The 12,892-nt window shown below is 33.1% G+C and overlaps 2 protein-coding genes and 1 pseudogene across 2 annotated transcripts; 1 reads left to right on the forward strand and 2 right to left on the reverse strand.

Annotated features, from left to right (window-relative positions):
* Window positions 1-389: 389 nt before the first annotated feature.
* On the reverse strand, window positions 390-1,708 carry LOC110274867 (uncharacterized; annotated as a pseudogene).
* Window positions 1,709-1,936: 228 nt separating this feature from the next.
* On the reverse strand, window positions 1,937-4,758 carry LOC127741278 (glutathione S-transferase T2-like). The gene is made up of 5 exons (XM_052253410.1): window positions 4,745-4,758; window positions 4,613-4,632; window positions 2,931-3,070; window positions 2,284-2,847; window positions 1,937-1,969 (listed from the first exon to the last, which is right to left on the reverse strand). The coding sequence occupies exons 1-5, from the start codon at window positions 4,756-4,758 to the stop codon at window positions 1,937-1,939; spliced, it is 771 nt and encodes a 256-aa protein (XP_052109370.1).
* Window positions 4,759-7,300: 2,542 nt separating this feature from the next.
* Window positions 7,301-12,153, forward strand: LOC107462914 (uncharacterized). Its single transcript, XM_016081586.3, has 10 exons — window positions 7,301-7,878; window positions 8,351-8,523; window positions 8,666-8,824; window positions 9,042-9,191; window positions 9,468-9,611; window positions 10,283-10,439; window positions 10,554-10,726; window positions 11,454-11,509; window positions 11,740-11,842; window positions 11,963-12,153. The coding sequence occupies exons 1-10, from the start codon at window positions 7,647-7,649 to the stop codon at window positions 12,050-12,052; spliced, it is 1,437 nt and encodes a 478-aa protein (XP_015937072.1). The 5' UTR covers window positions 7,301-7,646; the 3' UTR covers window positions 12,053-12,153.
* Window positions 12,154-12,892: the final 739 nt, after the last annotated feature.

Genomic DNA, 12,892 nt, shown 5'->3' on the forward strand with positions numbered 1-12,892 from the left:
TCTCTTCCGGTGGTTGTTACTTAAGACCATCTCCAGTAGGGAACTCATCCCAGTTCCTGTTTATGGCCCACCTGTCATAAAAAGTAACTCCACATCAACTTTTGCGTCATAAACAGTAAATAGGAACTCACAACATCTCTCTCTTCTCCATTAGGAGGAACTAACTTTAGTCCCTATTGTGGTCCCACTTAATTAATTAATTAAAATACTTGAAATTAATTTGATTAATTTTTTTGAATAATGTAATTTAAATTTATAAATTTATAAATAATTAACTATTAAAAGATATTAATATTAAAGAAATTCATATATAATAATAATACATAATATATAATTCGGGGTTACACTATTTGTAAAATTACTTAATACAAAAAAAACATAATTAAGCTTTATAGTTGACAACAAGCATTGTGAAATTGCCATATGTGTTCAATCAAGTCCTCTTTCAATTGTCTATGCTGCTGCCTATTTCGAAGTTGGGCATTTCTTTGGAGAAATTGATGGTATGGTGCGAAATCTTCTTCTCCCAGCTGAGGTTGTGATAAGCCATTTTTGACATCATCATACTCCAAGTCCTGAGCAAAATTTCTTGCATAAGTGTCTCTTTCATCCTCAACAATCATATTATGCAATATAATACAAGCTCTCATTATGTTGGCAAGCTTCTTCTTTTCCCAAAAACGAACTGGACCACGTATAATTGCAAAGCGTGCTTGCAACACTCCGAATGCTCGCTCCACATCTTTTCTTTGTCCTTCTTGGTATTGTGCAAATAACTTGCGTTTCTCCCCTTGTGGCTTTGAGATTGATTTGACAAATGTGGCTCATTCAGGATAAATACCATCTGCTAAATAATATCACATAGTATAATTATTACCATTAATAGTATAATTTACCTCCGGAGCACGATCGTTAAGAATATCATCGAACACTGGAGAACGATCTAACACATTGTTATCGTTATTTGAACCAGAAACTCCAAAGAACGCATGCCATATCCAAAGGTCTGAAGATGCTACAACCTCAAGTACTATGGTTGCAACCCCACGATAACCACTCATGTACATACCTTTCCACGCCTTTGGACAATTTTTCCATTGCCAATGCATGCAATCAATGCTACCCAACATGCCAGGGAAGCCACGACCCTCCGCCATTTGTAGCAGGCGTTGTACGTCATTTGGTTTGGATTTTCGCAAGTATTCATCCTCGAACACCGAAATGACACCTTCAACAAATTTTTCCAAGCATTCAATTGTAGTGCTCTCACCTATGCGCACATAATCATCAATAGCATCAGCTCCTACGCCATATGCTAACATCCGTATCGCAGCAGTACATTTCTGGAGTGGTGACAAGCCTCTTCTTCCAGTTGCATCAACCCTCTGTTGGAAATACGGATAGACGTTTGAGAGAGCATTACTATTCGAAGGAACACCTGTCTTCTCATTCGAAATCTCCGTCGGAAAATATCAGCATTATACACCGGTTCATCTGCAAAGTAATTTTGATAAAGGCGATCATGTCCTGCTTCTCGATCTCTATTGATCCATCTACGAGTAATTGGGATAGAGCTTCTATCGATATCTTCTTCTTCTAAATCTTGGAGTAAACACTCATCGATCCAATTATCTATGGCTGTGTTATCTTGCCGTCTTCTTTTGCCATACAAAGCCTCATTAAACATATCATCAAAATTTCTAGCCATATTTAGAAATGTAATTTTTAGTTCTCTATCGAGGTGAGAAACAAGAGTTGAAGTGGAGTTGCAGAGTCATTGATAGTTGATATTTATAAGTGTGTCTGCAATAAGTACCCTAACGGCTAGTTTTGCAACGGCTAGTTTTGCAACGGCTAGTTAACGGCTAGTTTTGCAACGGCTAGTTTTGCAACAGTCACTTTCATGAACAATAAGGGCACAATAATATTGACTAATTTAAAAACTTACATCAGAAATAAATAAAACAAACTACATCATAAACCAGTAATACACAATAAAAATAAGAACATACTACATAACTCTACGAATACAAGAAACCATTAAGTAAACCACTTGGCGATTATTTTCTCACATACAATCTCATGAAGAGCTCGTCGTTTTTCACTCATTGTAGACGTGTCAGCATTAAGTATTTGCATATCCATCTCCCTTTCCCTTTCCTTGGCCATCCTTTCCATTTCCCTTTCTTTTGCTTTTATCTCCATTTCTTTAATATACCTCTGAGTTTGTAATTCTTTTTCTTTCATTGCTGCTTGAGCTTGTAATTCTTGTTCTTTCATTACCGCTTGAATTTGTAACTCCTTCTCTTTGATTGCCATAATCTTTGCTCTATGTTCCTTCTCCTCTTCTCTTTCTTTTTCCCTATCCATTAGTTCTTTTTCTCTAACATTCTTAATATCTTCCATGAGAGATAATTTTTTGACAACCGATGATTTTCTTTCGCTAAAATCTTCAGACATCTGTGCTTTTCCCTTACCTTTTCGCTTGCTCTTCTTTGATCCTTGTGGGTGAACGGGAGAGTCCACACCGGGTTCGTCAGCCAACGGTGTTTCTGGGTTTGATGAGGATGAGTATGCTCCAGTTGCACTAACCTTGGTTCTCTTTGAGACGCCACTCTGTGTAGGTAGTTGGCTTCTCCATTTTTGCTCCAACCGAAGCATGTTCCAATGCCTCTCAAAAGTGAATTTTTGACCATAATTTGTGGAATAAAGTTTATAAGCCAACTCCTTTATATCATCAGCGTTCGAACCACTCCTTATGTTTCGACTAGCTTGATCATAGCAACCAGCAAATTGTGCAACAGCCTTGTTGATCTTATACCATCGTTTCTTACATGCAACTACCCCCTTGTCATGTCGGAGCAAAATTCTACACAATAGCTATGAATTCGACTCCAAAATGTTCCCCCCTTTTGATCGGTACCAACTACAGGGTCAATTGAAATATTTAACAATCCACTGATCAACATCTCATCCTCTTTCCAATGCCAGTGTTGAATACTATCTTGCCTCCGATCTTCAATATCATCATTGAGGTCGATAGCATCTAATCCATGAGGGTTGGCAAAATCTGAATATTGCGAATTTGGACTAGATTGTATAGGAGTCTGAGAGGATGGGTTAGAAGAGCCACCAACACCAGATGAGTTATGTCTTGATGCACTAAATTGAGTTGGAAACGGCAAGGAAGTTGGAGTAACATTTCTGATAGAAGGGTTAAATATGGATGAAAATGGTAAATGGGGTGTTTGTGAATTTTAATTTTGTGGTTGGAATATAGGAAATTGATTATTATAAGGAGTTTGAAAATTGAAATTAGAGAGATTTTGTGGATTTTGATTTTGAAATGTATTTGGTAGTATGAAGTTTTGATTTGGAACTTGAGAGTTTGATGTTTGAGATTGTTGGGTATTTGGAATTTGAGGAAAGTTTTGTAAGTAATTGAAGAAAGAGTTGAGTTGGTTTGGATCTATTTTTCGAACAAAAAATAATAGTAGCAGAACTTTGATTTTGTAAACTTGGAAGAAGATGAAGAAGAGTAGTAGAGAGTGTGAGAATAGAAGTGTATCTAAGTGGTATATATAGAGTAACAAAATATTAATTTATTAATAATAACAGTAACATAGTAACGGCTAGTTTCTAACAGCTAATTTTACAAGGGTCAGCTCATATATATATTATGTATATAAAGTATTAATTTTATTAATAAAATATCATTTTTTTTGAGAGAGGCAGAGTCCTTCTGAGCAGGGCTTCTCTTGCTCCGAAATTTGTGAAGGAACTCATTATTTATTTGCTCCAACGGTAGATCCTCCCTTTTTACTAACACACAGTAAATGAGGTTCAAAATTTTTGAACCGTTGGAGTTGCTCTAAGTGTCGATCACTATCTCGTGGTCCATTTACTTGGTTTCAATTTGATTTGGTTCATGAAGTTTTGATGTTTTCAACTAATTAATGTGTGCAAAAGCTCATAATGGGTGTTGACCATTTGGAAATTGGTTCAAGATTTGAACTTGAGAGATTTTGACGATGGCAGCCAATGCTTCTAATGGAGTAGCAAAGCAACCTCTTCAGCCATCTCCCTTGTGCTTTTCCAAGTTCTTTCAGATCATCCTTCACATGGCATTCTATTATTCTGATTATTTTTTATTGTTTTTGTTGTTTTGGATCCAGTTATGTCAATGAATTGGTAATCTACTATTGATGATCTCTCATAGAGTTCTGTATTTGCATATACTCCCCTTCTCTTATAAATGAATCTTTGATTGTTAGATCTGGTAAATGTTACTTCTTTGGTTTCAAAATAGTTGTGAATTTGGATAATGTAACAAAGTATAATCTGTTTTGTAATCTAAGTTGGTCAATGGACTTTACAGTTTGAATCAACACAGCAAGCTATGCTCTCAAATCTTGTAGAAAAAAAAAAAACAGCATATCATACAATCTTATCCAAACCTGACCCTTTCCCTTAAGACTAATTATTTAAGCAAAATCAAACTAAAACTATCAAGTGATATTGTTAAAATTTTAAGGATGTAAAATATGCAACTATTAAAGAAGATTTTATTTACCATACTAGTAATAATGACCAGAGTGTAATATTTACTAACCTTCAATTGCAGAAGCTGATCTGATAAATATGCACAAACATATATAGGACATTATACATGTATGACAAATATGACTAGAGTGCAATATCATAGGCTGTTGACTAATGGTTCTAATGTTTCCTTTGTCTTTACAGACTTCCACCCATGTATGTTTGATTACTGACTTCTGTGTCGGGGGAGAGTTGTTTGCATTGCTCGACAAGCAACCTATGCAGATTTTCAAAGAGGGTTCAGCAAGGTACTTTTTGTATATTTGATGATGTCTGTTCCATTCTTGATGACGTCCTTTCACTTTTTTCTGAGAAGTCTAGGCATAAAGGTTTAGAGGTAAAGCCTAAGGTTGTTTTGATTCATGCAAGCTTCAGAATTTGATAATTCTAATTCCTTTTCTTTAAACTAATGATCTTATTTCATTTTCTACAAGGTTTCTATTTTTCCAACTTTGACTTTAAAATTGTTTTGAGAATTATAGTTGCCATTGTTTGTTTTTTATAAAGTTCTAGACATTGTTGTAGGAGATCCTGAGAGATTCAGACAAATAATAACAAATCTTGTTGGCAACTCGGTTAAAGTAAATGTATTTATTTGCATTATTAATATGCATGTTGTATTAATTTCTTTGCAAGGTAGTGGCTGACAAGTATAAATTTTATTAAACCATTCTTCTACCTTAGTCCATGACAACAATAAAGAAGTTTCGCAGTCCACAAATTCAGTCCAACAGAATTCATAAATTCAGTTTTAATTTTAGCCTTTATCATCTTATCTTATCTCTATGTTACCATCTTATCTTATCTTATCTTTGCTTTTCTCTTTCGTAGACAATACTCTATATATATTTAATTTTACTCTTATAATTCAATCAATCAATAAATACATACCAAAGTATTCTTTATCTTTGCGTACTCTTTTTGTACTCTTTGAATTTTGTTAAATTTCTCGCAGTTCACTGAATAAGGACATATATTTGTCAAAGTTCATCTAACAGAAAATAGAAAGCCTACAATGAAAATTCAAAAACAGATGTGAAGAAGCTGAACGTGGAAGATCTTCCTTTTAGTTTTAGAGGACTTAAAGTTATAGTGGTTGATGGAAAATCTATTAGAGCTGCTGTCACAAGATACCATTTGACGAGATTTGGTATTCAAGCTAAAGTTGCAAACCACAATAAAAAGGTTGTTTCGTTATGTGGGAAGAATGATTCTTTAACTTCAGGGTAAGCTTCAATTTTTTCTTGTTTACTATCTTTTATGTTGTGTAATTTAATACATTTACCAAAGTTCAAATAATTGGATGTTGCAAATTATTTCAGTCTGATATTGTTTTTGTTGAGAAGGATTCATGGTTTTCGAGAGAGGATAGAGTTTTTAATATTTGTCAACTAGATTGGAAACAGAACGGTCATATGTTGAAGATATCCCAAATGATCCTTCTTGCAACTAGAATTAGTAATGTCGAATTTGATAAGTTTAGTTATTTATTTGTCTTGAGTGTTTATGTTAGAGGATTATTAATTATTTTGATAAATTTATTATCTAATATTTAATATAAATTATATTTAAAAATTTATTTGTCTTTTTATCTAATATTTTATATAAATTTTATTTCTATATTTAAAAGTTTATTTGTATTAATTGTCTACTTTTTTAAATAGAAAAAATAATTTAAAAAATGAGGCTATTAAAATCGACGGTAAAGTTGTCGTTTTAAAATTTAAAATAGAAAAAAATAAAATATAGGCGACGAACTTGTTAAATCGTTGGTTCTTTTGTCGATTTTAATGAAAGAAATATCGACGGAAACGTTGTCGATTCTGTATAATAATATCGACGGTAAAACTGTTGATTTTATTAAGCAGGTAAAATTTTTAAACTCATATTATAGATGGGAAGATGGTCGATTCTAATGAATTATTAGCGATTTGAAAAATGACAAGTTTAATAGCGATCTCATCAGCCGTCGATTTTACTGTTGAATTTTAATATTATCGACATCCTAGTCGTCAATTTTAACAGTATTTTTTGTAGTGTCTTGATGAAGATTTGAATTGTGAATATCTAAGTGCTAAAGTATATGCCTTACCACCTAGCCCAACTAAGATTGATGTAGGGATACTCAACGACATTAATGACCCATATTCAAACCTATATGACCCATATCTACACGATGTTTAAGATTCTAATGAGGAGAACATTGAAGATTCACTTACCTACTTACAGGACCGAATATGAATTTTAGAGCTGTTAACTTGGTTTGTGATGACACATCATCCTTCTCGAGATAGTGATGGGACCCTTCAAGAAGACTATTTTAAGCCGTCAATCTATTAAGGCAAGAATTCCCACTATGTATAATTATTAAGCGCATTAAAATAAAGTGATAACAGTCACTTATCTAACTAAGTCAGGAAGAGATAAGGCTTATCCTTATTTTCCAGTTGGCATTGTATAATAAGCTTGTTTAGATTCTGTAAAATATGGTTGTCAATAAGAGACCTCTATAAAAAGAATAGCTCTTCTCAATTGTAAAATATCAAACATTGTAATATATTCATCATTTCTTATCTCATAAAATATTTTAATTTTTTTTCTTTTTCTAAAAATTTAGTTAGTATTATTTTCTTCTTCCTTTATCTATCTAGTATCATTAAATATGCTTTGGGTTTGTCTCTCAAAATATGACATTAATAGGATCTATAAAAAATTTTCACAGTAAAAAAAGACTCAATCTTATAACATCAAATTTTGTTTGAACTCTTTAAATTTTACCTGTGATATAAAAAAATAAATATTTTTTCAAAAGTGAATCTAAATGGACCTAAATCTTTATGTTATTTGCGAGCGTTTTGCTTTTTTATGAATGAAAATTTTGTTCTTACAAAGAAAGTTTTAAAACCTGTTCAGATATGTTGACTTGTTAAGGACTGAGTGGTGAGCAGGTTTAGAGACTGAAAAATTTTGAAGCTTTGTTGAATACCGTTAGAGTTCGGGTAAAATTGTCAAGACATAAGAATTCAATTCAATTGAAGTGGAGGATGGAGCCAGGAGAGAAGAAGAAGGAGAAAGAGGAAGAGAAGATGGTGATGACTGTACTGCACGGCGCAGTGATCATAACCATGGACGATCAGAATCGAGTTTTCAAGGACGGCGGCCTCGTCATCGAACACGATACCATCAAGGCCATCGGCCACTCTTCGCAGATTCTTGCTCAATTTTCTCATCTTGCCCACCACCTCGTAGATCTCACCGGCCATATCCTCCTCCCTGGTCCGCTTAATTTCTTTCTAGTATAATTTTTTTAAATAATTTTAGTTTAGTGCGTATGACATTTTTTTTAAAGTTAAAAATAATTAATAAAAAAATAAATATTAAGTGAATAATTTTTTTTTGTAATTAAGTTATTTTTTTACTTCTTTTCTTTTCTTTTCTCTACAACTTAAATTTTTGGCTATTAATACTTAAACTATTGTACTAATTTTATTAAACTTAATTATCAAAATGACATAATTATATAAAATTATCAAAAAATACATTTACTTTTGTTTTTACTTTTTTAAAAATTACTTTTATTTTTTTTTAGTTATTTTAAATCAGATTATTTTGCTTTTTTAAAAATCTTTTAAAATAATTACTTCCATTTTTTTTTTAAAGTTGATTCAAACAAGCGTCATCTGTTGATTTTTTTGTAATGTATGATTGGATGTGTGGGTAATGCATGAAAAAAGTAAAATTGATATAGGATTGATCAACACCCACGTTCATACTTCCCAGCAACTGGGAAGAGGCATAGCTGATGACGTGGACTTAATGACATGGTTGCATGACCGCATTTGGCCTTATGAATCCAACATGACTGAACATGACTCTTACATTTCCACCTTGCTTTGTGGGATCGAACTCATTCACTCCGGCGTAAGTGAGTTTAGATGCACTTGGAATCACTTGTAAAAACTACTTTCTCTTTTCGTTTTTTGTGTGCTCATATTTCTTGTAGTGAAAGCTATCTGGATTTTTGTTTAAAAGTGCTTTTCTTTTTCTTTTATGAAAACCTCAGGTTACTTGTTTTGCTGAAGCTGGTGGCCAACATGTTTCTGGAATGGCCAGAGCAATCAGCTTGCTTGGTATGCGTGCTTGTCTTGCCGAGTCAATCATGGACTCTGGCAATGGCTTGCCTTCCTCTTGGGCTGCTCGGACTACTCATGATTGCCTTCAGGTCTCCCTTAATTGATTCTTTTTCTGGTTAAAAATTCTTGTCACTCTATGCAGAAATAACTCTCATTTTTAAATGCATGTAGACATAATTTGTGTATGTAAACATCCAAAACTAAAAAATGATCTTACTTCTGGACAGATGATGTACTATTTTAGTTCCTTTTGTTAACTTTTCTCTGTGTTCTGAAATGGTATTTGGTTCAATTTCTCCATTGCAGTCTCAAAAGGACAATTACAACAAGTACCACAATACAGCAGATGGGCGCATCCGAGTATGGTTTGGAATTAGGCAAATCATGAACAGCTCCCAACAGTTACTTCTGGAGACAAGAGATGCCGCAGCACAACTGAGAACAGGAATACATATGGTGCTTATCTCTTGCATCTCTCTATGTCTTTGTATCATGCAATGGCTGCACTAAAATATTCTTAAACCAAATGACTTTGGAATGTTAACTTTAATGACTTCATCTTAAAGTATAATTATATATACTTGTTACATACTTTTTGACCTTGATGCCTTTTATATATTTTTCAATTCTAAAATAAGACTCCCTTATTTTTTATACGTTTACTATGTTGTATCTTAATGAAACGTGTATATTGATATATGAATCACACTCAGTTCAATTGGCAATTGTTAGCATGTTGCAGAGATACCGTATGAGAACCAGCTAGTGATGGATGTTCACAAAGTAAATCATGGAACTGTTACTTACTTGGAAAAGATTGACTTTCTTCAAAAGAATCTATTAGCAGCTCACTCGGTTTGGCTTGATGATAATGAGGTAAAACATTGACACTATCACCACGATTCCACACAGCTTAGAAGTTGTTTTGATTATGAAGTTTCTCCTAATGTCATATTGATAATAAATGGCAATGGTGTTATGCACACAAATAGCGACACCCTCACTTACAGGAAGATTATTATACACACATGACCTTTGTGGATTAGTGGATCTAACTACATGTTTTGTGGGAAAAAGAATCCTTGCATGACAAGTGTGACAGCATGTTTCCCATTCCCTTCTTTTTTTATATTTTCTATTTTTCTCTAGGTGCAACTAATTATGAGAAAAAAAATCAATCTCTAAAATGTATCCAGCTACATCGAATTTTGAATTTACAGAAATTCCAAAGTGACAAATATTTTGGAATATATAGAGTATGATTTTTATTCACTTTATGCTTCGCTTCTTTTCTGAGTTCTAGTGCATTGCTGTGGAATAGAAAACTCTAGAGGTGCAGGGGCAAGAAGTGAGAAGTGAGAACTACTTCCTGTGTGTATTGGTGAATTTTCTAAGTTTTACCAACATAAACAAATAGGCTTAGAAAAAGGCAGAAACTAACCTATAAAGTGCAAAACAAAAAGTACTTTGAGGTTTGTAATTCTTTATTCCAAATATAAATCAATTATGAGCTATTGTCAGTAATTATTATTGCAATACATTTTCAGATATCTCTTTTTTCAAGAGCAGGGGTTAAAGTGTCTCATTGTCCTGCTTCTGCAATGCGCATGCTTGGATTTGCACCTGTAAGGGAGATGCTTGGTGCTGGCATTTGTGTCTCTTTAGGGACTGATGGAGCTCCATCAAATAACCGCATGAGCATTGGTCCTTCTTTACTAAACCTTAAATCCTTTATGGTTCTTATGATTTGAAGAATTTTTCATTTCAATATACTATGTTCTCACAGTGGAAATTTTCATGCATAAATTATATTTTCAGTTGATGAAATGTACCTGGCTTCTCTTATTAACAAAGGGCGGGAAGTTTATAATAGTGGGAATACAGATCCAACAGCATTGCCTGCTGAAACTATTCTTAGGATGGCAACGGCCAACGGCGCAAAGTCGGTCTTATGGGATGATGAAATAGGTTCTCTTGCGGTTGGAAAGAAGGTTGGTACTGGTTTAGATTATTTGTGTTTCTTCTTGTAATTATTTTTAGTTTTCTTTTATAAATATTTATTCATCTAGGAACTAGGATTGAGTACAAGAATAGACAGAGCATCTCATTCTGTGGGAAATCAGGCTTTACATGCATGGTGTACAAAGCAATAGATCATCATATTGTATTGTATTGTATTGTGCAGAAAGTACAATTGAATAATGAAAGGCTTAATATTTGTTGATAATTTAGATATTTCATTTTCTAAGCCCGATAAAAAGAGAAAAAGACAAATAGGTCCTTGATTTTTTGATCCGCAGGCATTTAAGACCTTGAGAATTTGAAAATACATTTAAGTCATTGACATTTTCAAAACTTGGACATATTGATCCCTCATGTTCACTTGGGCCTATCAGACTCAACGTAAAAATCAAACGTGACTCCTGTTGTATTGACTTGGTTGATACGGATGCACACATGAGAGAGTTTTTAAAATTGAACAAATTAGACTCAAGGATTGATATGTCCAAATTTTGAAGAGGTTAGAAACTTAAATGTATTTTTAAATTTTCAAGAACTTAAATGTCTGCAGACGATCAATTTGTTCTTTTTTCAAATATATTTATTGTCTGTCTATGAAGTAAGAACTCTGTTAATAACGGTATATTGCATATAGAACATTGTTTTTCATACTGCTATTAACACAAGCTGACGGTGTTTGTACTTGCTATTTGGCAGGCTGACATTGTTGTTGTCAATCCTTGGTCTTGGCCTATGGTTCCTGTTCATGACTGGTACGAATAAGCGGTTACTTGATTGGTAAATATAAAGATGCATTAGAAAAGAAACGCAACTAAAAAGAAGGAACTTTCAATTTCATTCAACACAATTACAATACAATGCTAAACATTAACATTACTATATTTATATTATTCTTAGTAACAACTAACTAGGCTCATGTTATAATCTCCCATCATGCCATCCCAAATTTTCTTTTAACTTGAGGTTCAAGAAATATATGCAGGGTTTCCAACATAGTGTATTGCATGCGGACAGAAAACGTGGTTTCTGTCATGTGCAATGGATTATGGATAATGAAGGACAAGAAGATTATGAATGTGGACGAGGTATGTCCGCTGAAGCATCTTCCTTTGCACTCTCATTTTCAGGAAGGAAACATTGATTCCTCAACGTGCTGTTAAGCGTTTTTTAAGCAAAGCAATTTGACTTTTTGTTGCACATGACAGGAAGAGGTAATTTTGAATGCAAAAGAGGCTTCTGCTGAACTTTTGAAGAGGGCAGGCATCACATTACCAACAAGAATGAACGTCATCTGATTGCTGTTTTATTAAAGAATTTGTTATCATATATATTTAAACTTTCTAAATTTGCTTAAACAAAAAAATAAATAAGATAACTACTCGACCAATTTAAGTTATGTAGTAATAATTGTGGAAGAATGAATTTGGTAGCAGTGTCTTTAAGGATTTCAGTTTGCCTTGGGTATTGAAAACAATTTAAACGGTGGATATCCTAGTCGGTCTATTAAAAACTTGTCATGATCTGCATATGAAAATAATAATAATAAAAAAAAGAATTACGTACGTACGTGTTGAATAATTGAAGAGCACTAAATATATATATATAATGGCTTCATTCAACACGTATCCCAAATCCCAAATAAAGAAGAAACTCTGTATGAAAGGAATCCATGCCGATATCCGAAATGTTGTAGAAGATAAGATTTAGTTGTCTTTCAACTTCGGCAGTCAACGCTGTGTGAAATGATAATTGACTCTTCTAACATCATTTCAGAGACTCAGACGTGTCAACGCCTCCAACCTTTCTCTCAGGGTCCTTCTTCCGTATTCTACGTAGAGAGTGTAAACGATTGTTTTCTCTTCCCGGCTGGAAAAAAATTTTACATGAATAACTGTTATTAACTGGTTAATTTACATAAACAATTAAAAATAATAAACACACACGCGCATATAAGAATTTTAGAAGTCGTCTTAAGATTATAAAAATACTTTTCTTTATTATGTTAAAATGATTATAGATAATTACCTAAATCAGCTTTCAAAATTTTAAAAATATATATTTTAATTTTTTAAATAAATTAATACATAAAAATATTTCGAAAATTTTATTTTAACAGATAAATTAATTTTTAATTT

This window comes from Arachis duranensis, chromosome 8, assembly GCF_000817695.3.
Source record: "Arachis duranensis cultivar V14167 chromosome 8, aradu.V14167.gnm2.J7QH, whole genome shotgun sequence".
Classification (NCBI taxonomy): domain Eukaryota; kingdom Viridiplantae; phylum Streptophyta; class Magnoliopsida; order Fabales; family Fabaceae; genus Arachis; species Arachis duranensis.